General features: G+C 39.9%; 1 protein-coding gene across 6 annotated transcripts in view; it reads left to right on the top strand.

Annotated features, from left to right (window-relative positions):
• The window catches only part of LOC148364953 (tetratricopeptide repeat protein 28-like), a 298161-nt gene that overhangs the window by 114348 nt on the left and 157514 nt on the right, over positions 1–26299 (top strand). For all 6 annotated transcript variants that reach the window (XM_088335313.1, XM_088335309.1, XM_088335310.1 and 3 more), the window contains one exon: positions 3598–3728. In XM_088335313.1, coding sequence (XP_088191439.1) covers positions 3598–3728 — 131 coding nt within the window. The remainder of the gene's footprint in view (positions 1–3597; positions 3729–26299) is intronic.

Raw genomic sequence — 26299 nt, 5'->3', positions numbered from 1 at the left:
TTTGGCCCCCTGTCAGTATTTAAACTCTGTCCTGTCAGTCCCCTTTTGTCGGTCCGCCTGTCCCGTTCTTTGCTCCTGTTTGTCTCCCGCTACGATCGGTTTTGATCTCGACCACGTCTACTCTCCTCTCCTGGCTTTCGACTCGTTGCTGATTGCGACCACAATTTTGCTCTCCGGTCCCGGCTACTGACCTGTTTTTTTCGGCTCCCGACACCGCTATCGCTCGCAACGGAAGTGCCACTTCTGCGTTCGGAGCGACCAGCTTTCCACTTCCAGCAATCGCCGGATCGTGAGCGCAACCCTTTTTCTTCCTTCAATAAAAAAAACAAAAAAATAATATATATATATATATATATATATATATATATATATATATGGGCAGCACGGCGGCGCAGTGGTTAGCGCTTGTGCGGCACAGTTCATTTCATGGGAACCTGTCGTGGGTTCAAATCCAGCTCCAGACTTCCTGTGCGGAGTTTGTATGTTCTCCTCGTGCTTGCGTGGGTTTCCTCCGGGCACTCCGGTTTCCTCCCACGTTCCAAAAACATGCATTTCAGGTGAATTGGCCGATCCAAATTGTCCCTAGGTGTGAATGAGCGAATGAGTTGTCTGTCCCTGTGTGCCCTGTGATTGGCTGAGGATAAGCGGTACAGCTAATGAGATGAGATCATATATATATATATATATATATATATATATATATATATATATATATATATATATATATATATATATATATATATATATATATATATATATATATATCCATCCATTATCTGCACCGCTTAGCCCCATTAGGGTCGCGGGGATGGCTGGAGCCCATGCCAGCCATCTCCGGGCAGTGGGCGACACACTGAACTGGTTGCCAGCCAGTCGCAGGGCACAGAGAGACAGACGAGTCACTCGCTCATTCACACCTAGGGACAATTTGGACCGGCCAATTAATCTAACATGCATGTTTTTGGAATGTGGAGTTCCCGGGGGAAACCCACACAAGCAAGAACATGCAAACTCCACACAGGAGGTTCGATCACATGACCTCAGAACTGTCCCGCACATGCGCTATATATTTATCTATAATATATGTAAATGTATATACAAAAGTCAATTCCATTGAAGTTGGGAAAAAGTTTAAAATGTCAGTAAAATTAGAATAGAATGACTTGCAAACCTTTTCTAACCCATATTTAAATGAATACACCACAAAGACAAGATTATCCATGTTCAAACTCATAAACTTTATTTCCATAAGCAAATAATGATAAACTTAGAATTTTATAATTGCAACAAGTGCCAAAGTAGTTGGGAAAGGGGCTTCTTCACCATTGTGTTACATCACCTTTCCTTTTAATAACACTCAATAAACGTTTAGGAAGTGAGGAGACTAGTTGTTGAATCGTTGATAGTGGAATCCTTTCCCATTCTTGCTTTATGTACAGCTTCAGCTGTTCAACAGTCCGGGGTCTCCTTTGTCTTATTCTGCGCTTTATAATGCGCCACACATTTTCAATGGGAGACAGGTCAGGACTGCAGGCAGGCCAGTCAAGCACCCGCACCCTCTTACTACGAAGCCACGCTGTCGTGAGACGTGCAGTGTGTGGCTTGGCATTATCCTGCTGGAAGAAGCAAGGGCGCCCATGGTAAAGATTCTGTTTGGATGGCAACATACTTTGTTCCAAAACCTGAATGTACTTTTCTGCATTAATGGTGCCTTCACAGATGTGCAGGTTACCCATTCCTTGGCCACTCATGCACCCCCATACCATCACAGATGCTGGCTTTTGCACTTTGCGTGCATAACAGTCTGGGTGGTTCTGTTCTTCTTTGGACCGGAGGACACGACGTCCACAATTTCCAAACACAATTTGGAAAACTGACTCATCAGACCACAGAACACTTTTCCACTTTGTATCAGTCCATTTTAGATGGGCTCGGGCCCAGAGAACCCTGCGGCGTTTCTGGATGTTGTTGATGAATGGCTTACGCTTTGCAACATAAAGTTTTAACCCACACTTACGGATATAGCGTCGAACTGTATTGACTGACAGTGGTTTTCCAAAGTGTTCCTGAGCCCATGTGGTGATGTCCTTTACACATTGATGTCGGTTCTTAATGCAGTACCGCTTGAGGGCTCGGAGGTCACGGGCATTCAATAATGGTTTACGGCCATGCCGTTTACGCACAGTGATTTCTCCAGATTCCCTGAACCTTTTCACAATATTATGGACTGTAGATGATGATATCCCTAAATTCCTTGCAATTGTACTTTGAGGAATGTTGTTTTTAAACTGTTCAACAATTTGCTCACGCAGTTGTTCACAAAGAGGTGAACCTCGCCCCATCCTTGCATGTGAATGACTTAGCTTGTTCGGGTCTCCCTTTTTTATACCCAGTAACAACTCTCACCTGTTGCTAATTCATCTGTTCACCTGCAAATAGTTGGTTGATTTCCATTCATCCACTTTCTGAGTAGTTATTGACACCTGTCCCAACTATTTTGGCACGTGTTGCTGTCATCAAATTACAGAGTTGATGATTTTCTCCCAAAACAATAAAGTTTATGAGTGAAGACAATAAATATGTTGTCTTTGCTGTGCATTCATTTAAATATGGGTTGAAAAGAATTTGCAATTTACTTGGATCAATTTTTATTTGCAATTAACACACTTTCCCAACTTCATTGGAATTGAGTTTTGTATATATATATATATATATATATATATATATATATATATATATATGTATATATATATATATATATATATATATATATATATATATATATATATATATATATATATATATATATATATAAAAACCTTCTATTTCTGTGTATTTCAAGTCAGATTTGTCATGATTTGCCACTTGCCCTCACCTGCGCTCACCCGTTCAACCCCAGCTGCCACTCGTTTCCTAATTAGTTGTCCTCCTATTTAAACACGTCATTTTCGTTCACTCCTTGTCAGTCCGTCGGCGAACTTCCGCACAGGCAAGGGAAGCATTTTTGACTCTGGCTCTCGTTCTGTTCCCGACCTGTTCATGCTTTCTGCTCGTGTGTCCCTGGCTTCCCGATCATCTCTGGTTACCTGACTTGTCCCAATCTCCGACCACGCTCCGTCTCCCGGCCCGGCGGCCCGACTTGCTTCCGATCTCCAACCACGCTTCGTTCGCGAGGGCTTCCTGCTCCTCCTGCCCAGCGAGCACCGGATCGCTGTTTTTTTCTCCTCGCCTGACTTCCTTAATTCCTCAATAAAGCATTGTGTGAAACGTTACGCATTTGGGTCCACTGACTGTTCCGGTCACGACACAGATTACGCAATGCTATTAGCACTTGCAGTGATTATTTCAGTCCGGGACAAAACTCCAGGGTCTTACCTTTCAAAACAGACCAAAAACAGTCCACATTCTTCAAACAGTTTAAGAACAGCATTCATTTTATTTCAAGTACGTCTTGGATTGGGATTTTACGCAGATTTTACAGGAACCTTAAGGGGTTAAGTGTTATACAGTGTTTTAACACAGCTAATGTTGGGCTATATAGTCTGATTTATAATCACCTGCTGTTCTGAGAATGATAAATCAAATTTTTATCTCCAGGTGACCAGGCAGGAGAATGTCGTGCCCATGGGAATTTAGGCTCAGCATTCTTCTCCAAGGGAAACTACCGCGAAGCTTTGACCAACCATCGGAATCAGCTGGTCCTAGCCATGAAGCTCAAGGACAGAGAGGTAAAAAGCACAGAAATAGCGGCACATTTTTAAATTGATAAAGGCAACCTTTACAAGATAAGGTGGCAGTTTTTTTCAGGGTTTTATCAGATGTTTGTTGTCAGGTTTCACTCTAGCAGGTCTTTAGTCGATATCTCCATTTCCAAAAAAACTTGCAAGGACGCACAAATGCCGCGACTTTTTGTCGATATGAAAAAAGAGCTACTGAGTAGAATAAAGTTCACCTTGAAGGAGGGATACATTTCAATGACAGGGTCAATGAATTAACCTTTTCTTGTATTCTCTTTTTTACTTAATTTCGATTCCGTTTTTTTTAACATACAAACAAAAAAACAAAGGTGGAAAGAATAATAAAAAAATAAGGTAAATAAACAAAACAAGAAAACATTGCGGTATTGATTAGAATCTTCCATGTTCGAGTGATTATTTCAAGTACAGTCTATTTGTCCATGAATTGTTTGTCCTGTAGTCTTACTCAAAATGTGATCCTCTCCATTACAAATATTTTTTCCACAGTGTACACCCACTACCATAATCTTGTTATTACTTTTTTAGCTAGCTTTTAGAAGAGTTGTTACCAGGTATTTACCTTTTTCTTTGTAAGATTTCTTCTATTAGATTCCTGAATAGAACACATTAAATGTTTTGGGTATCCCGTATCCCACAAAGGTCTTTAAACCATAATTTGTCCAATGATCAACGTCTTTCTCTCTGCATATGCTCCAGCATGGTTGTTGAACCTCCAGAAAACATCTCTTAATTTTGGGGGTAGTAAAAAATATGACCAGGTTCTTCTAGTTGAATTCCCTAATAATCCGGGAGCTCGTGGATGTGCGCTGTGTGTTACATCTGTTCTACCACTTGTCAGCTGTTATTTTTAAATCCATCTCCTTTTCCCATTTTCTTTTAGTATGGAATGATGAATAACCTTTTCACCTATCAAAACACGCCTGCGTATATGTTGACCACTTTTTCTATGTTTATTATATCACTAAATAAATGTTTATTTGAGGATGTAGTACAAACAAGTTTGCTAAGTTGCAAAGTTTACTAGGCCCAGGGAGAAAACAAAGTACTGTCCTGTGACGTCCTCCATCCTGTCCGTCGGCCTCTGTGGTCATTGTTAGAGGCTGACAGGTGCTTGTATTCCAATACAATCACCATCAGCCGGGGAAAAGAATGGCTTCCGTTTCCCCTTCATTCCTTATCCTTTTGACCAGGCCGCTGAGTTTGCTTGTTTTCTCCTTGCTGATATCACGAAGCATTTAAATAGTCCAGTCAGAGTCCAGACAAAGCTGTTGCCCCAAACGTTTAGAAAATAGGAACAGAGGTCTCCACAATTCTCCCTGTTTCACATTTTAAGGAGATGTGCTGAGGAAAATAAGATTTATGGATCTTGGTGTTTAGTTAAGGGCTGTGTGAGTGCTTGAGTAAAGAATGTAGGGCCTTTCGTTTGCAGCAGTAAAATTCCGATTTGGTTTTATCTTTTTGCAATTGTGTCATAGTCCATATGCACATGATCCTTCTAAGCTGGGGCAATTTTAGAGAGCTTAGGAGTGCTGGGCACCCAGAGCAGGGGTGGGAAAACTACAGCTCACGGTCCACATACGGCTCATCATTCTTTTTTACCTGGCCCGCCAAGCAAAAATGGTCAATACATAGTGGCAGTATTACTAATAAAAAAAGATATGCCAACCTTGTTTCCATTGTCCATTTGCGTGTCCAACAAAAATACAAAACTAAATATCAAATTTAGTGTTCAAAAACAGGGACCTCAATCTGATAAGAAAAATAAAATACTATTGAAAATCTACAAAAATACTATGATAAAAAAATATTATTACAAAATTATTACTACAGAAATTCTACAAAAATATAACTACAGTAATATTAATAAAATACTAAATTGCTACAAAGATCTCATCTCATCAGCTGCACCGCTTATCCTCAGTAGGGTCGCGGGTGTGCTGGAGCCCATCCCAGCAATCATCGGGCAGTGGGCAGGGGACACCCTGGACTGGTTGCCAGCCACTCGCAGGGCACACGGGGACAGACAACTCACTCGCTCAGTCACACCTAGGGACAATTTGGACCGGCCAATTCACCTGAAATGCATGTTTTTGGAATGTGGGAGGAAAAACGGAGTGCCCGGAGGAAACCCACGCAAGCATGGGGAGAACATACAAAGTCCGCACAGTAAGGCCGGGAGCTGGATTTGAACCCACTCAGGAGGTTCCCACGACCTCAGAACTGTGCCGCACACGCGCTAACCACTGCCCCGCCGTGCTGCCTGCTACAAAGATACTAGAATGGAAATACTTCAAAAATACTTTTACAGAAATACTACAAAAATACCGCTGCATTAATACTTTAATACAAAACTACTTGTACATTAATATTACGACAGAAATACTACAAATATACTTCTACAGAATGATAATGACAGTAATACTAAAAAAATAAAACTATAGTATTACTACAAAGTACCGGTACTACAGATATACTCCATATTTATACCATGGCAATACTGAAATTTTACAATAGCAGGAACACTAGTCAAGTCAAGTCATGTTTATTTGTATAGCCCTTAATCACAGAGTCTCAAAGGGCTGCACAAATCAAAGGCTATTGCAAACTATTATTACAGACTATTATGACACCATCAACACTACAAAATATTACAAAATAAAAGTACAGTAATATTATAAAACACTGGAGAAATACTACACATATATCACAAAATTTCAATTACTACAAAGATACGACAAAGCAGCGGTCTAGGAATCAAATGGACTGAACCATTGCAAGGCAGTGAAGTATTTCCCATGCAGCGTTGTTAATTCTTTTTGTTTGACTTTTTTTAGAAAAACATTTGGCATTTTTCATCATATTTAAGTACATCCTGTCTTTTAATAAGAAAAATAGAGTTTTTAAAAAAAATTATTATTTTGGGGGTGCTGGAGTTGAATTTGGGGGCGCTTGAGCACCCCCCAAAACATGTTAGTTACACCCATGCTTCTTAGCCATAAGCACACTCCAACCCATGCTGAGATATTAAAGACGAGCGGGGATCCTGACTACCACAAACAGTTGGATCAAAATGTCCTGGTTGGCCTAAAACAAGCCTTCTCCCAAAAGCCCCCCTAATCACAGTCATATGTGTGTCACACCACCTGGCCTTGCTCTGTACACACTGGAGCCTGGCGGATAGCTCATTACAGCTGCTCGCTGTTTTTGTTTCTGGCTTGGACTTTTTATCTGCCCTTTTTGATGTTGAGGTCATTTCCTAGAGGCCGGAGGTGGGATGTTGATTCTGACTGAATTTCCAGGACGTATTTACCTTACAGTGGGGAACAAAAAGTCTGACACCAGTGGCATGGATTGATGTAAATTTGTAGTGGAGTACTGTAACTTACTTTATATTATGTTTAGGTGAATTGTGGACTCTGAAGGAAGTAATCAAATTGTTAGCAATTTGAAAAAAATAGGTTATGGGACAACAAGGCAATGCAAATCTTTTGTTCCACTAGGAAGCACTAAATATTACACACTGTCCCTTTAAAAACAAAAAAACATCTGAAATAGCTCGATTTGGAATTAACATCACTACTAGTTACCACAGTTTACGTCTAATCACTCCTTCTTTTCAACCAACCTTGAATCTAGCTCCTTTATCTTGATGATCTATGCTCCCTCTTTCATTTGGTGAATTGCGTATTCTGAAGGAAGTAATGAATTTGTTTGCAAATTGAGAAAATAGATGAATGGACTACCTGGCCTTGCATTGCCTGGCTTATAAATATGTGTCTTATCTTTTTATGTGGGTCTGGATTGTGGAAGAACTTAAACTTATTGTCAGCTTGATGATTTAACAAGCACATTATGGACATTAGAGACCCAGCAGTAACATAATCCAACTGCAGATATCTAGTGTAGTTGCAAGCTTCCATTTTTTGGTTATATTTAAATAATTTCTAATCATTAATAATGCTAATGTTGCAAATGTTGCAAACTCTAACATTACCTTATTGATTTAAATGCGTCATTTAAATAAAGTTCCAAATGTGAAGCTAAAGCTCACTACAACTACAAATAGTACAATAATAATAATAAATAATACTATTAATAATTAAAATGCAATTGAGCATTATTCAACATTACATTTGTAAATGTAGTAAACTTCACGTTGTTCCAGTGTCTTATTACAAAAAGTATGTTTAACAAGAGGGAGGTAAAGCCCTAATTTTGAGTGTGAGTATTTAGGAAACTGAGACAGCCTGACAGGGGTGTAGTCTCTAATTATGTCTCGTGTGATGTTCAAAAGGCCAACCGTCTGTCTCCCCCAAACCCAAATGAAGATGTGAATTACAATCAGGAAAAAGCACACCGGACTGAAACTTTTTATTCTTGGTTCGGTCTGTGACCTGTTACCAGCAATTCTGTTTTTAGCTGTGGAATTATTTTACTGTGCTCGCGGCCCATCTGCTATTATTCGCGAAAGCAAAGTTTCTCCTGGCCAAGTACCACAGTTCGATGTTTATTTTAGGGCAAGATTTAGGCGGCATGGATTTGTTTGAATTCCAAATGACAATGCTGAGCCCTCTAAATATAGAATGAAGAATAGGGCTATTAGTTTGTGTTCTTTCTCACAGGGTCACACTTTGGATGAGCTCTCATAATTTCCTTCATTTTATCGCTTTTCTTTATCTCTACAACCTATTCTATCGTGCAATATTCTAGAGGGTAACTACTGTTACTACGCCCTGTGGATATAAACGGACACAAAAAATTATGGACGATCCCAGTCACCCTGCTTACAGGTACTTTGATTACCTGCCGTCAGGTCGCCGTCTTCGCTCCATTAGGAGCAAGACTACACGTTTTAAAGATAGTTTTTACCCTTCGCTATTCGCATGTTCAACGAGAAATGATTAGGTTATTATGTATAGTATTATTATGCCAACAACGTTCCTCCGACCTATTCTACTCTAGTCTTGTTATTTACATATTCTTTTTTTAAAACTATTTTATATAATTACCTAGTATTATACACTACAATATCTTTATTACTCTATTCTTTTACATTTATTATATTACCATTATTGAGAGTTCGCGTGTCAAATGATTTCTTGTATATATCATGTTTATGGTTTATACTGGCTGAATACAAATACAATCAATAAAATAAATATAAAAATGTACGCTTCTAGAGAATAAAATTATTAAAGAGTCATTAGGACTTGGATATGTGCCATTTTCATTCTTTCAGAGGTATGACACTATTGCAGAATGAGAACTGCTGTCTTTTTGTCTATATTATCCACTATTTGACTAAATCAAACGTACAATATAAAGATGAGAAAAGGAGTCTGTGTTACAAAAATTCCGGGTCAAGGCTTGAGAGGACAAGACGGGCACCAAGTGTAATGAAGGATGACGTACTGTATCTGTTTGTCCTGTTGCTTTGCAAGTCTATTTTACTGTTGGCTAAAATGCCTCTTTTACATGTTTTACATTAAGCTAATTGAACAACGAATAAGGCAGTCAGAAATATCAGTAAGAAGCTGAGACTGCCAGACTGCAATTCCAAAGTATACACAATGCATTATTCCAAGCCTGCAGTTTATTATTAATGAGTAAGTGTCTGCTCGGCTCAATGGTTTAGAACACCTATACAGCAGCCCGCTTAGACATGAATCATGAGGGATGGACGGCTTGTGTCGGCCAATGGCTCGTGAACACGACTGGGAATAATTGGTGTGTTTAAATGCTTCTTTGTATGAATTCAACATGGACTTTTTTTCTTCAGTTTCGGCTACACAGGTATGTGGAACTTGTACTTGGATATTGTTAGGCATTGCCACAATTGTCATGTCATGTTTATTTGTATAGCCCTTAGACACAAGAAGTCTCAAAGAGGGGTAAAGACTACATACTATTACAGACTCTAGACTATTATTACACATCCTCTGATCTAAAACCTGCATTAGGGTAAGGAAAAAAACTAAAAACATCAGCGTGGGGAAAATGAATAAACCTTGAGAATGTACATCACATGAGGTAATCCCCCTTCCAGGATGACAAGGCTGCAACAGATGATGTACGGGCATCAACAACTAACACACAGACATTGTGAACATGAGATATAAGTCATTCACAAGCCATAGAATATAAGTGTTTTAAGACTAGATTTAAACGGTTCCATTGAGGTTGCAGAAAAAAATGGGAGGTTGGTTGACGAAAAATATGTCAGGACAATCGGGAGCCAACCACAATTTTTTTTTACAGCAACCAACACGAACCCAGTCGGGGGAAAAAAAGCACCTCAGGCTAGCAGGCTGGCCGACTGCTAACGGGGCTAACCTGGGAGTCTTCGGGAGCCTGTACGCTAACAAGGGAGCTATCTAGACAATATTATATTATTTTAGGACACGCGGCAAAAAACGCAAAAAGAAAAGTCACAATCTCATACCTAAAGGGAAGCAAAGTCAAAAAAAGGATCCGACGCTGTACACGTCGGCAGATAAACTTATCCTATGCAGCTGTCGATGATCAAAGCACGCAACTCAGACAAAACAGAAGTCTCCTAGCGACATGGTAAGCAAAGCTCCAAGCAGAAGTGAGCGCTTTGCATTCGCTGTTAAGTACAATCTGGGTCTGTTTTACCAGACCAGCCATTATTTTGATTCTTTGTTTTCTTCTAGTGATGGTCACAGCTTTAAGGGATATTAAGTCTAACCGTCTACTTTGAGTATTTCTCGAGGTTCATGGTGCGTAAAATTATTATGTAACATATCTGCATGATTGTGGGGAGAAAGACTACACGTCCTGTGCCTAATTGAAAAAAAAAAATTTTTGTGTAATCCCTTTATGGCCATTTCTCTATTACTGAAGCATTACCGTAAAGTGTGTAAGATGACCCAGTCGCTGCTGGGAAAGTAAGTGATTTATCTTGAAATATCAGACCCGGTCTGCCCACCACAACCAGCCTTCACGTGCTTTTACAATCAATGGCAACATAGCGGGACAGATTAGATGACAAATAAAGAGTGACAGAGTCACCGCAGTCCATTCACTTTTCACTGTAAAGCTTTGTATGATTAGAGATGAGAGCCGACAAAATAGTTGGTATCGCACGCGACCGGTTACAAGGACCTGACAGTCTCCTGCAAATTTAGCCAGCAACACAAAACAATGAGGTCATAAAAATGTTGATCATTACATAAATCGAAACGTCTTTTCCCTAATCCTGGCAGGTGGATTTGATGTGGCGCACTCCGAGGGAAGGATGCAAAACGTGCCCACTACTCTTTGAGAGATTTTGTGTGATAATAACTGAAGGAATCCAGCTGAGCACTCGGTCACAGGGTTTTGAGATTTTGATTGAAAAAAAAAAACGTATTCCTGCATTGCCAAGTGAAACAAATCTTTGGACGGGTCTCAAAGACTTCCCATTCCCAGACGCTTTTGAAATGGAGGGAATTATACAGAAAGTGTCTAATAAATTCATTATCCGATGTCATCGGCCTAATCCCGAGTCTTGAAATAGTGAGTCATTTCAATGTGAAATCGTATCCCTGATCTCAGGGCAGGAACCTTCTTATCCCTGGTCTCAGGGCAGTAACCAGTAACTAAGCCCCAATATAGAAAATCACTTAAGACATTTTTTTAACTTTAATATATTTTTGTAAGAGACCTCTAATTTAGAAATGAAAGAGTTGTTATAAATAAATTGTGTTTAAGTAAGTTTTTAAAGAAATGTTGCCATATGGCATCATTAGATTTCTGTATATGTATTCACTTTGTCTGAACAACTTATGAACTAAAGAACAACTAAGGAACAACTAAGAGCTTATTTGCAGGGTTGCTTGCCTACTTGGCCTTATAACAGTATAATGTATACCATGGATTTAACAGTTCTTTTCCTCTGTGAGGCAAAGACGAACATTGCATTTTCTAAATTACAGGCTGGTTTACCCTTTATCTCGATGCCTGAAGTGTTCTGTATTTGTTTTCAGATGAAAATGTGCAATTAAGTTCTTGCGGACCTCCAATGGAAGGGGTCCACATGACTTGTTGGGTCGTGCTCATGGCTTTTTGAATGGCGTCCCACTCCCGCCACCAGATTGTGGCCGTCCTCTCTTTGGTAGTCTGTTCACCTAATCAGAACAGAATCAATTAATATACATAAAAATACTTCAAATATTACAAACCAACACATATAGAGAACTGTCACTAATAAAAATGCATTATCAGCAGAATGAGAGAAGTTGCTAGCTTCATCTGAAACTGTCTTCTGATCGTCTGATTGGGTCTTTTCTGGGTATGTTGAGAGATTTGCTATCACACACATTTTGACTACCACAAAAGCTCAATGATGCCATTTGGCAACATTACCATAATCAGGGATCAGAATTTTCCGCGGATCCGCGGATTTCCGCTGTTTTTGAACCCCAAAGGTCATTCCCGTAAATCGTCTAAATTCGATGAGAAAATATTTTGGGGGGGTGAGGTATGATACGTGACTGTTTCATCACCCCAAGTTAGCAGTTAGAGATCGCGAGAAAAATCGGCAAAAAGAAGCGCAGCGCATTAGATCTATAACACACAACAAATAGATCGACTCCTACCATTGGTCGATAGGTTCGCTGATAACCAATCAGCGGAGCTTTTGTTCAGAGCATTGGCTTTCTCAAACATGGTGCTCCTTCCGGTCTTTTCAAACGGTGAAATGAGTGTTTGAAAAAGTAAATATGAAAATACTAAGAAAAGAAGACGAGGCTTTTGTCTCCGAGATTGATAAAGGAATCAAGAATAAATTTAAGTGGTCATGGCTGGAGAAGACTGTCACAGACTGACATGTATTTTCTTTAAGCATGTTCAGTTTGTGCATTCTATTTTCAAATTAATGATGAATGGTTATTAATGTATATATTTTCATATATATTGTTGATTAGTAGCTAAATCCAAGGTCCATCTTCATCATCAAAACACAACAACAATGGTGATGGTTGTAACATTGTAATCCCCCAATTGTTTTAAACATCTTAAAACTGAAAAAAATACATGGTTTCTGTTTTGTTGGATTTAATTCATTCTAGTGCAATTTTCACATAGCAAATAAGATAAATGCTGTTGGCTCCGCCCTGGACCTGGCCGGGGCCTGCGGCCCCTGGACCCTGGCTATTTCAGCTGAAAATGAAAATCTCCATTCTGATCCCTGCATAATAAGCTTAACATAAAATTTGATGACTGAATTCCATGGAGACTAAATATGTACATACTCTAGAGCAGGTGTCACCAACACGGTGCCCGCGGGCACCCGGTCGCCCGCAAGGACCACATGAGTCGCCCGCGGGCCTGTTCCAAAAATAGCACATCTCATAGAGAGCTGCGTCTAAAAATTAATTTTGTTCTGTTGCTATTATTTTTTTAATCACACTTGTATGTATATAGATTTAAAAAATACTATCTTAAAAATACTTTAAGGTTAACGCGCACAATATTTACCTATGGGCAGTAAAGTAGAGCTTGTGGGATGTGGAGAGTAAGCTAGCGGGCGCTGTATGCACTTTCGTACCCCAAAAACATGGCAGAAAAAAGAAAGAAAACGTATCTCTTTCACAGTGAATGGGAAGAGGAGTTCTTTTTTACGACTGTAAAAGAAACCTGCGTGTGTCTGATTTGCGGGACGACCGTGGCGACAGCAAAACGGCACAATGTGGAGAGACATTTCAATACGTGTCACAAAAGCTACCATGATAAATATCCACCTGCAAGCGCCCTACGGGCAGAAAAAGCCCGTGAGCTAAAGACCGCTCTGGGTAAGCAACAGTCTTTTTTTACGAGGCCGGCCAAAAACTCACAAAAAGCAACCGAAGCCTCGTTTAGAGCTACACATTTTCTGATCAAGAAAAAAAAGGCATTTACAGATGGAGAAGTTGTCAAAGAAGCGATGTTATTAATTGCTAACACTGTATTTAAAGACGAGAAAAATGGAAGCGACCTAATCTCCACTCTTTCCGACGTCCAACTGGGGGCATCTACGATGGCAAGACGAGTATCAGCTATGTCCAGTAACTTGGTCGATCAGTTGGAGCAGGATCTGGCGAAGTGCAAGTGGTTTAGCCTCCAGTGCGATGAGTCCGTGGACAGCAGCAGTACAGCGCAGTTATTGGTTTTTATCCGGATGGTGTTTAATGATTTCTCCACAAAAGAAGAACTCCTGACACTACTGCCCTTAAAGACAACTACGAGAGGAGTTGACATTTATAACACGGTGAAGGAGTTTTTCGTGCAGAAAAAGGTGCCATTGGAAAAGCTGGTAGCGGTGACAACAGACGGGGCTCCTGCTATGGTCGGCCGACAGACAGGTTTCATCGCTCACTGTAAACGTGACCCAGACTTCCCCAAATTTCTGCATTACCATTGCATCATTCACCAGCAGGCGTTGTGTGCGAAAGTGATCGGCTTTGGGCACGTGATGACTCCCGTTGTGAAAATCATAAACAACATCCGCTCCAAAGCAAAGCAGCACAGGATTTTCAAGGTACTATTAGAGGAGATGTCAGCAGAATATGGGGACCTACTGCTACACACAGAAATCAGATGGCTCAGCAGAGGACGAGTTTTGCATCGTTTTTTTGTCTCTTTTGCGTGAAATCAAAGAGTTCATGCAGTCCAAAGGCGAAGATGTCTCACTGCTAGAGGACACAGAGTGGACACTTGACCTTGCATTTTTGGTGGACATTACTGGGAAATTAAACCTCCTGAACTGCCAGCTGCAAGGCAAAGGTAAGACTGTTGTCGATATGATAAGTGCTTTAAATGCATTTAAAGCCAAAATGAATGCATTCTCTGCAGATTTACAGAGAAAAAAAGTTCTGCACTTTCCCTCTGTGCAGTCAGTGCTGAAAGACAATGCTTCTGCATCTGAGACATTTGAAAAAGTGGCAGAAAAGTACATTGAAGTAATAAACAGACTTGGGCAAGAGTTTGAGAATAGGTTTTGTGACCTTCATCAGCTTGAACCATGTGTGTTCTTCATTTCCAACCCTTTCATGAATGGGGACACAACATGCTTTGCTGAGCAGTTAAGTGCAACGTTCAACTTGGATGCTGGACAGGTGGAGATTGAAATTATAACATTGCAAAATGATCTCCATCTCAAAGCCTACCAGGCTGCACCAAACTTTTGGCGCCTTGTTGACACAGAGAAGTACAGTGGAGTATGCACAGCAGCCATGAAGGTTGCCAGCCTGTTTGGCTCAACCTATCTCTGTGAATCAGCATTTTCTGACATGAACTTCATCAAAAACAAACACAGAACACGCCTCACTGATGCACATCTGAGAGACTCACTCACAGTTGCAGTGTCAAGTTACACACCAGATTACAACACACTGGTGAACAGCATGCAATGCCAGTCTTCCCACTAACCAAGGACGGATACCAGATGTAGTCAGTGACAACATGGTAGTGCCATGGCAAAGTTGAATTAAAATATTGAAGAATTGTGTTCAATTTAAAAGTGTGTTCATGACATTTAAAAGTTATAATTTTGTTAAACATAACACAGACTTGGCCATTAGTTCAAAATGTGAAATAAAAAATGTATTACATATTTAAAAATATGTAAGTTGATTTTGTTTAACATTACATAATTGTTAACTTTTTGAAACATGTTGCAACATAGTTCATGATTTGTTAACAGGGCATGTCAGTGGCTTGTGCAAATGGGATATTTTTTGCTAAAATGTAGTGATGTAAGTGATCATCTGAAAATGTAACAAATACTGTGATTAATAGAGATAAAGTGTTGAATATTGATATCTGTTTCCCACCTTGTTGTCATTTTTGATAATCATTGTTAGAAATCATTAACATGATCAGTGTCTTTACATAGGTGAGTATTACTAATCATTATAAATAATGTATAACTAAAGGCAAACTGAGCAAATTTGTTATTTCAGAAGAGCGTATCAAACTGGTAGCCCTTCGTATGATTCAGTAACCGTGAAGTAGCTCTCAGTTTCAAAAAGGTTGGTGACCCCTGCTCTAGAGATTGTAATGATAACAAAAAAGATATTTAAGGTGTTTCACTTACCTGAATATGAAAAATCTAATCCAATAATTCAAAGGCAAGTTGAGGTTTTGTAGGTTTTGTGACTTCAAGGCGAGAGGGGCTTGACTTAGAAACACACCAACTGTTCGATGACAATCTGGGCAGGTAAAAAAAAGCATTAGGATATGTTTGGGGGTTTGTAACAGTTATGTTGCCATTTAGCAATGCTGGGCTTTACAGGGGTTTAAACATCATTCACTGATGACTGAAGTATATGATCAACACCCTTCTTAAATAAACTCTGACTTCTCCTCATCTTTATCCTCTGGCCAGAATGGCCGGAGAGCCATTAAAAGCTGTGTCCCTCCTTCCGACCCAATCGATAGGAAAGCTGTCATCAAAATAAATGGGGGTTTTAGAAAGTCCATTTTAACAAAGGTGAAAGAGAGGGAGTGAGGGAAAGAGATGTGGATGGGAAAAGTTGCAGCTGGAAATTATGAGGAAAAAAAGAAAGAAAAGAGCAATAATCATTGTATACATTTATTGAATGTAGTGAATTTGTTACAAGCTTACAAGCTTGCTTTATAACAGGTTCTCTTTCTCTCTTTCTTTGTCCCGACTAATAGAGTTGTGCCTTGCAAAGCCAGCCTAACCAATTTAATTCTCCATTTTCTTCTTATATCTATCCTCTTCAGCTTAACTTTGGCTCGCTTCTCCTACTAGGGCTTTGAGAATACCCTACTGATATCATGGTTCACAGATTCCATAACTACCTTTCTTTGGTGGGTTTTAGGCAAGTACAGCTCATCCCTCTCCAGGCTCTTTTTTGGGGTATGGGTTTGCTCCAACTGTAGTGGTTTCCTTGTTTACCAGTAGCAGGAGTTGTTCTTCAGTGCAAAACCGTCATCCCACTCCTCAGAGATGAGCCAGACCTCCGCATTGATGGGCAGCGACATGTGACAAAACTAATACTAGATCCTAAATCACTGGGGAAAAACGTTTGAGCATCAGAACTTACAATATGCATTGCATGACTTGTGGTTTTCATATTTTTGTTAAAAAAACATCAAAAATTCCGTGTATGTGTAAGTACCCTCAATCATGCGCGACACAAGTTTCACAGTCACTCGGTTTATTGCCTGCATTCAATAAACAAAACAATACAAATAAGTCAGGGCATCTGTGCACTACTGCATATATCTAAGACATTAATAGAAACAAAAATACAAAAACGGGACATCACTCAACATGCCGCACATCGTGGCGTGGTTGATTTGTTGCATCACAGTAATCTACTTTTCAAACTGCATTACTTTACTTTTAATTAGTGCGTTTTATGCATCATTTAGCACAACTTATATACATTTATATACAAAAATATGCATTTTTACCCAAACTGATATTGGGCACAGCTTACCTTCAACACGAGGTGATCGAGCTGAAGGTACAGCAAGCGCAGAAGCCCATAAAGTGCCAAACGAAAAAGACAGTCGCACACGCCCATGGCTTAACAAATGAATGCGGTACTAGAATTTTAACAGTAATGGAACCAAAACACCGATTATGTGTAAATTAAAAAAAAACTCAAAACAATCAAATTTCAACTTTGTTACATATGTCTTTTTTTAGCGATAGCCATTCCCATGGGGGCAGGGTCACTGTAATAACGAAATTTTTGTACAATCAGGAAAGAATGGGCACAGATTTTTCCCGTCTGGAATAAATAGGCCCATTCATTTTAAATGGGACGCATGCTCACCATGGCTAACAGAACACATGTAACTATGAGCAAAAGGCATGCTAATGAGTGGATGCTAACCAGTACATGCTAACGGCTACATCCTTACGACTACACGCTATTAAGCCTCTATTCAACCCCAACTCCCTTTTTTCCATATGTTTTCTACTTTGTAAAAAATAAATGCGATTTTCCCTAGTCAACATTGTTCTTTATTCTTTCTTTTGATTAGATTTTACTTTCCATGAAAATAAAACAGTTTGTCAGAATCAAACCACGTGCATAATTTGTTTGTGTGTCAATATAATTTTCCTTCTGGACTGATCAATCACTATAATTATCAATGATCCACAAAATCGATAATTTAGAGCTAATATACAATGTGTTTAGAGTATTGCTTTCTCCATGGTCGGATTTAGGCACAACAGCAGTGGCCACGACAGAAGGCACTTGCACCAAATCGTGCGTTGCGCCCTGTGTATGATTTAGATTAGGAAATAGAACCAGTTTCGGGGATTGCGCCCTTTAACGCATTGTACCCTGTGGTCGTCAAAATCAGAATGCAGAACATAATACCCGATGTAAATCCACAAATTAGCGAAACCATGATGAAGTTAACCGCAATGCAGCGAGCTATTACTGTATTTGGCGTATTTGGCGAGCGATTTTTCAGGCTGCGAATGTGTGCGCGGGCACGGTTTTGACTTCATCGCCAGTCAGAGAAGCTTAGCGTGATTAGAGTAGCGTGATCCTCCGAAGAGTTAATGATGAGAAAGCAATCGCTCAAGAGAGGCCAATCACACTCCACTTTCTGATGGCATCTGGAGGCTTATCTTGGTCTATATTGTGCCTGTATGCGTCTCTGTATTTGCAATGCGCTGGTTTACATATGTGAGAACATACATGATAGGATTTCAAATCTCCTTTACAGCTTGGCAGCGTTTCTTACAATCGATTGCATGCACCATCAGAGTAAATGATTCCATTGTCTGAGCGCCTGATGTCGGAAGGTTTATGGATGAACAATAATTATACAGCTTCATTGTGCTCGTTTTAGACTGACAGCGCAAGCACTGGGGAGGAAGGAGGTGTGTTGGAGTGTGCCGCTAAAATTTGCTTTAGTTGAGGGCGACGTGATGTGCTGCGGAGGCCAAAGATGTTTCTCCCTTCCCTGCACTCCAGGGGACCAACTGACAGACTTAATGACACTGTCGGGGTTACAGCACATCTCCAACTCATTTTCCGGTGTGATTGAAGATCGCTGTGGGTAGTGTTTCATCAGTGCTGAGCAGACAAAAGGGACCTTTGCATTGTTGTCTTGTGTATTTGTGCACACTTTGTGTACGCCCGCAGCTCTGAAGAGATGCAAGAAAGAGCTTTATGGTGGTTATATGGACTGTGTCACAATCTCACGTTCTCAGAGATGATGAGTTTTGTAGGGGCTTGTCTCTAGCGTGTGCTCCACTTGTTTATTGCCTGCCGTCTATACACAGCAAACAATAAACAGGAGTCTGCACAAATAAGATTCTAGGTTGGGTTGTTGTAAAAAGATGTTGTCTTTTTGCAGTACCTGATCCCTGGAGAGACAAAGTAATTTCGAACGTGTTTGAATAACAAAAGGGCAATCTTGGGGAAAGATTTTATGATCGATCGATTCTAAAATCTACAAGGCAGCGCGCTTAGATCAGTGGTTTTGAAAGGAACTTCAAGGTGTGTTTGGGATTTTTATATGGAAATACAATTTCTAAATAAAAATCACAACAATCTTTACTTTTTGAAAAAATATATATTCCAGAATAAATACAGTAGAATAAAAAGAAAACTGGTCCCATTAGCATGTAGTTTTGCTTATTTAAGTATTATATTTATCTTTTCACTATATGTGAAATGTATTTTACGAGAAAAATATTCCTTAAAATATGGAAACAATATTCACAGAATTTAGCTACTTCAGGTGGATTGTTTTACACATTTTACTATATTTTAAATGTGCTTTTCTATTTTAACTTACTCCTTAAGAAATATTGATACCATTAATACCATATCTTTAATTGATATTGCTAGCCATCAGTTGCAATGAATAATATATATATATATATATATATATATATATATACTAACAGGTCTTAATTCTATATGGTGATGATACACAGTTCAAATACTTATTATACTTATTTGCAGCTATATATAAATTGTTTAAAAAATCGTGCATTGTGATTTCAGGATTTTTCTTTTTAGTTTGTCTCTTTCACAGTGGACATGCGCCTACACTAAAAATTTCTGAAACCCTTCATGATTTCTAAGTGGGAAAAATAGCAAAATAGCAGGGTGTTTTCTTCACTTTATATTTGTCCGAATCAATAACAAGCAGTGATACATTTCCTTTGCACAAGCGATTTCCGTTATAGACATATCAAGAGCTGATCAACACAGAAGAAATTTGCTTGAGTCAACTTTTATCTCCGAGCCAAATGTACTCATGCAATGAGCCATAAGGTTCCCGATCCCTGTTGTCAAGTCAAGGCAAGTCACAAATATTTGTATAGCCCTTAATCACAAGCTTTCTCAAAGGACTGCGCAGGATTACAATTACATAATCGCCTGATCATAAACCAACATGCGGGCAAGGAAAAACTCAAAACCTCAGCTTGAAGAAAAAATAAACCTTCAGAAGGGGCCTCACAAGTTGTAACCCCCCTTCCAGGATGACCAAGGTGCATTAGATTTAGCATTGGGTAAAAGTACACAAAACATAGTGAACTTCAATAAAAGAGAACAATAGGTAATATGTTGAAATTTGTCCAGAAAGTGCATGTAGAATATCGAAGATGATCTGTAAATATAACACACTGACGAGGGGGTTACTTGGCAAAAAAAGAAAAACAAACTATGTTTCATTGGCAGTACACAAATTAAATAAAACTTGCCTATACTGCTGCTCAGGTGAAATTTTGGACTCTAAAAATCGTTTGAGGCTTCACAAACAATTAGGCCTCATCTGCTCGGGGCAGGAAATGTATATGTCTCATATAATGATTGTTGATGTTGGCTGTATTGTATCGCCCTCTGCTTTCCTTTCTCCTTTGGCTCCCTATGATTAGTGCCTTCAAATCTGATGGCTTCGGCACATAGCATGGCAATGAAGCCTGCATCCTGCCTTATAATAGGAGAGCAAACTTCACCCTTTATTGCGGTATTTCTCCAATGTGCAAATGCCAACGGAGCACACAGGAAGTTGCCGGTGTTGTTCCCTCTTCCTCCTCCGGCTTTTCAGATATGAATTCAATTGGCCGCTTGTATTGCTGCTTTAAATCAGCTGTCTCCTTTCAGCTCTCGAAAAGCATGCAACGTCTCCCCCAGCCTCTCCATAGTGGAGAGAGTCAATGAGAGCCAACTGTACCTCCTACAACGCTAAATCACTGAGCTTACTTTCCGTGACCTAGGGACAACTGGCATTCGGTAAAAATTGGCCCTGCAATTTCTAACATCCCTGCACAAGTGTTTGGTAAACATTTACCTCTCTCCCCTCTGTCTCCATGATATTTGCTTTTGCTAACTTTCTCTTCAGGATTTGTTGCTCTTATATGAGACTTGTGTTGTACCTAGAGGTGTGTAAAGTAGCTAAAAAGGTTACTCAAGAAAAAATACTTCAGAATAAAAAAGTATAAGTGAAAAAGTAATGGTCCAAAAATTCCTTTCATAAAAGTAAAAAAAAGTAATCGGTGAAAAATATACTCAAGTACTGAGTAACTATAGCAACGTTTTATTTATGGATTTGTACTTAACTTTTTTAAAACAATCATTGAATTAGATCACCAAATTATCAAAGTCCATCCAATCAACAGTATATTGCATTTAATTTAAACATAGATTACTGTCAATTTTGTATGATAGAACTCACCTGATTATAAGCTGCACCCAGTAATTTTTTAAAGGAAAAACATTTTGTGCATGCATAAGCCACACCTGACTATAAGCCGCATGTGCCCACATTAAAACATGAGATATTTACAAAGAAAGACGGTATATAGAAATAGTTTTATTATTATACGCTACCTTAACCCCTTAACGTTCTAATAGTCTGTGGGTGGACCGCTGAACTTTTGATAAACAAATATGTGTCTGTACAATGTCACCAGTCACTGAAAAATATGCTCATCAGAGAAACATCACGATCAGTCTGAAACAAGATAACCGAAAACTATAAAGCTGGCGTAACTTAACATTACGTCCCCTTGACGGCCCGTCTTCAACTTCATTGAATGTCCACGAAAATGGTCAAGGACAATCCATGGAATCCAACCGTGTAGAATATTTACTCCAAAACACACGATAATGTCAACATACATAGGAATCCACCTTAAACATGTCTGCTTCGTTGGACGTTGCTTCTTGTAATCCGTTCATTTTGACACATTATTTCCGTTTACAAATAAACAGACAAGTAAATCTATTCCCAATATGGTAGTTTGCCTTCCCCTTTCGGTTGACATCTTTACCATGATGAGGGTCTGTTCATTCTATTTTTTTCATGCAGTGAGAAGTTACATCAAACTTGCCTCTTCCTCAACACATATAGTCTACCTGTCTCACTCTTACCTTTACTGCTCGGGCGCCACTGGTGGCCGAAAAAGAAAATGCATAAATTGGCTGCATCAATGCATTAGCTGCAGGGTTGAAAGCTTGTGACAAAAGTTGCGGTTTACAATCCTGAATGTGCGGCACAGTTCATGTCATGGGAACCTCCTGCGTGGGTTCAAATCCAGCTCCAGACTTCCTGTGTGGAGTTTGTATGTTCTCCCCATCCTTGCGTGGGTTTCCTCCGGGCACTGCGGTTTCCCCCCACATTCCCAAAACATGCATTTCAGGTGAATTGGCCGGTCCAAATTGTCCTTAGGTGTGATTGGGCGAGTGAGTTGTCTGTCCCCGTGTACCCTGCGATTGGCTGGCAACCAGTTCAGGGTGTCCCCTGCCTACTGCCCGGAGATGGCTGGGTTGGGCTCCAGCCCCCCCGCGACCCTAATGAGGATAAGCGGTACAGCTAATGAGATGAGATGAGAAGTTATCAGTCAATTTAAATAATTAAATAAACAAGGGTTAGGGTTTGGCATATTGGAAGTGGAACTAACCCCTAAAAGATGGAAATAAAAAAGACGAGTTTGATTGAGCTTGTCTAAAAAATGCACACATATTATAGTTTTCTCCAGACTTAAAGTCATGATTGGAAGTTTAAAAATACCCCACCCTATCGTTAAAGCCCCAGTACTTTTTTTTTTTTCGGGAGTATCACTTGAAGAGGAGGATTTGCGCTTTTAGTGGGACTCTAGTTAATCGGTCTACTCATTGTGGATTATAATTTAATATACCGTATTTTCCGCACTATAAGGCGCACCGGGTTATAGGGCGCACCCCGAAAAAATAGTTTTTGGTCCTATTTTTGACATACATAAGACGCACCGGATTATAAGGCGCTACAATGGGAACGTCGACAAAACAGTCAGATAGTTCAGTCAAACGTATTACCCCCTTAACATTCCGAAAGCTTGCAAAGACGCAAATACATGTCGAGAACACGTGCGGATGCGGTGTCCGTACGATGTCACTCAAATGCATCGTTCCATCGTTCGGAAGGTTAAAGTCTTGGGATTCAAGAAATGCCAACCATTCCTTAGTTTCTATCTTCCTTTTCGCTCGCAACTTTACTGTGCATATGACAATAAACACTTGGAATTGAGTTTAATTTAAAAATAGACACTCCATTCCATCCATTATCTGCACCGCTTATCACAGAAACATCGAGTTCAGTCTGAAACAAGATACAGGGATAATAAATAGCCGGAGTAGCTCACCAAAGTCGTTGTGTTCATAATAATGTGCAGCCAATGTCCTCTTATATCCGTGAGTGTAGTAAATCCAGGAGAATAAAATATTTACAAATACAGAATAGTAAAAAAATGCTTTCTGTATGCCGTCAACCACGTGCTATACACATTCATCTTTTTCGGCCAATTGCAGGCTTTGTTTTGCCGTTTGAGCCTATGCCAGCCTGCAAATGATAAAAAGGATCCGCCCCTTGACCTCCGAATAACTTTAGCCAATAGTGATCGATTCAAATGATGATTGACACATATTTTTCGGCCAATTGCAGGCTTTGTTTTGCCGTTTAAGCCTATGCCAGCCTGTAAATGATAAAAAGGATCCGCTCATTGACCTCCGAATAACTTTAGCCAATAGTGATCGATTCAAATGATGATTGACACATTGGTTAGCTAATGAAACGCCGTTAAATAAATCCCAGCATACACCGCGGACTACTTGGCGTTCGGGGGAAAATCTAGGTGGCGGCTGCAAGTTAGTTGGAAGACTTTGCGACTTAATGTTGATCCATAAATAAGGCGCACTGTATTATAAGGCGCACAGTCAGCTTTTGAAAAAAATAAAGGCTTTTAGGTGTGCCTTATAGTGCGGAAAATACGGTATACACCAAACATACCTTACAGTAAAAAAACGAAAAAAAACCTTCCTAACCCTGCTTGCAAGTGCTACCTGGTGGTTGTTTTCAGTCACTGGTCAAATCTAAATAAAAGAAATGTGACTCATTCGCTAGGACCAAGCGAAACTCCTCCGGGAGGAGATTTAAGTAACAGGTTTAATTTAGCATACCGTATTTTCCGCACTATAAGGCGCACCTAAAAGTCTTAATTTTTTTCAAAAGCTGACAATGCGCCTTATAACACAGTGCACCTTATATATGGCTCAATATTAAATTCGCAAAGTTTCGCAACTTACTCAACAGCCGCCGACTCGATTTTACCCCGAATGTGGAGTAGTCCGCGGTGTATGCTGGGATTTATATACCGGCGTTTCATTGGCTAACCAATGTGTCAATCATCATTTGAATCGATCACTATTGGCTGAAGTTATTCGGAGCCTCGGATTGGCTAGATGGCCAAAACAAACCCTGCAATCGGCCGAGTTTAGCAATGGCGAAGCAAGTCCGCGGTGTATGCTGGGATTTATACACCGGCGTTTCATTGGCTAACCAATGTGTCAATCATCCGTTAAATCGATCGCTATTGGCTGAAGTTATTCGGAGCCTCGGATTGGCTAGAAGGCCAAAACAAACCCTGCAATTGGCCGAAAAAGATGTGTCAATCATCCGTTAAATCGATCGCTATTGGCTGAAGTTATTCGGAGCCTCGGATTGGCTAGATGGCCAAAACAAACCCTGCAATCGGCCGAGTTTAGCAATGGCGTAGCAAGCTTACTAAAGTACCCCATAAGGAAACATGTTTCATTAGTCTGTATTTGTAAATATTCTACTCTCCTGGATTTACTTCACTCACGGTTGTAAGAAGACCATGATTGCGTATCATTATTGAACGTGAGAACTTAGGTTAGTTATGCGGCTTTATATATTCCCGGTATCTTGTTTTAGAACGATCTTGATGTTGCTGTGATGAGTTGAGTGAATTCAACTCAATTCCAAGTGTTTATTGTCATATGCACAGTAAAGTTGTGAGCGAAAAAGAAAATAGAAACTAAGGAATGGTTGGCATTTCTTGAATCCCAAGACTTTAACCTTCCGAATGGTATTTGGAACGATGCATTTGAGTGACATCGTACGGACACCGCATCTGCACGTGTCTACGACACGTATTTGCTTCTTTGCAAGCTTTGGGAATGTTAAGGGGGTAATCAGTTTGACTGAATCATCTGACTGTTTTGTCGACGTTCCCATTGTAGCGCCTTATAATCCGGTGCGCCTTATCTATGGAAGATATAGGACCAAAAACTATTTTTTGGGGGTGCGCCCTATAACCCGGTGCGCCCTATAGTGCGGAAAATATGGTAATTTAGCAGAGTAAGAGTACAGTCAAAGGTAAAATAATTTATTTCATTTGACAATTTAGTTATATGGGGCAGCACGGCGCGCAGTGGTTAGCGCATGGGTTCAAATCCAGCTCCAGACTTCCTGTGCGGAGTTTGTATGTTCTCCCCGTGCTTGCGTGGGTTTCCTCCGGGCACTCCGGTTTCCTCCCACATTCCAAAAACATGCATTTTAGGTGAATTGGCCGGTCCAAATTGTCCCTAGGTCTGAATGAGCGAGTGAGTTGTCTGTCCCCGTGTGCCCTGCGATTGACTGGCAACCAGTTCAGTGTGTCCCCTGCCCACTGCCCGATGATTGCTGGGATGGGCTCCAGCACACCCGCGACCCTACTGAGGATAAGCGGTGTAGCTAATGAGATGAGATGAGATTAATTTAGTTATATGATCAAATATTTACTACAATGTGTGTCTTATCAAATTTTAATATTTTATTTAAATATTGAGTTATCATTTTCTTTATTTATCTCTTAGTCGCTTTTTAACAAGGGTTACTCTTGATATAAAACAGCATGGACAATTTTGTGTTTGTCTGTTTTGGACACAGTTAACTCAACGTGGATGCTTCTCAGGTGGCTGAGAACATAATTTGTGGTCGAGGGACTAAAACCATCACTCTTTCTCTGTGCCTTTTATTATGCCAAGGGCAAGAGATATAATCTGGGGCCCTGCCAGCTAGTATTTACCCTCTCTGTCAATCAGAGTCTGGTGGCGTGCGCTCACAGCCGGAGGCAATGCTGGCAGGTGGCTGCGTATCGCCTAGGAAACATGTTTTAAAAGCAAGCTATTATTTCCTGATCACTCATTTCATAGAACGGCAAAAATGATGTTGGCAAGCTGTGTTGTGAGTCATAATATTATTCATATTTAGTTTATTTTGTC

This window comes from Urocampus carinirostris, chromosome 5, assembly GCF_059441175.1.
Source record: "Urocampus carinirostris isolate Australia breed hairy pipefish chromosome 5, RoL_Ucar_1.0, whole genome shotgun sequence".
NCBI lineage: Eukaryota > Metazoa > Chordata > Actinopteri > Syngnathiformes > Syngnathidae > Urocampus > Urocampus carinirostris.
Note: the sequence above shows the minus strand (reverse complement) of the source record. Positions and strands in the feature narration are given on the sequence as shown.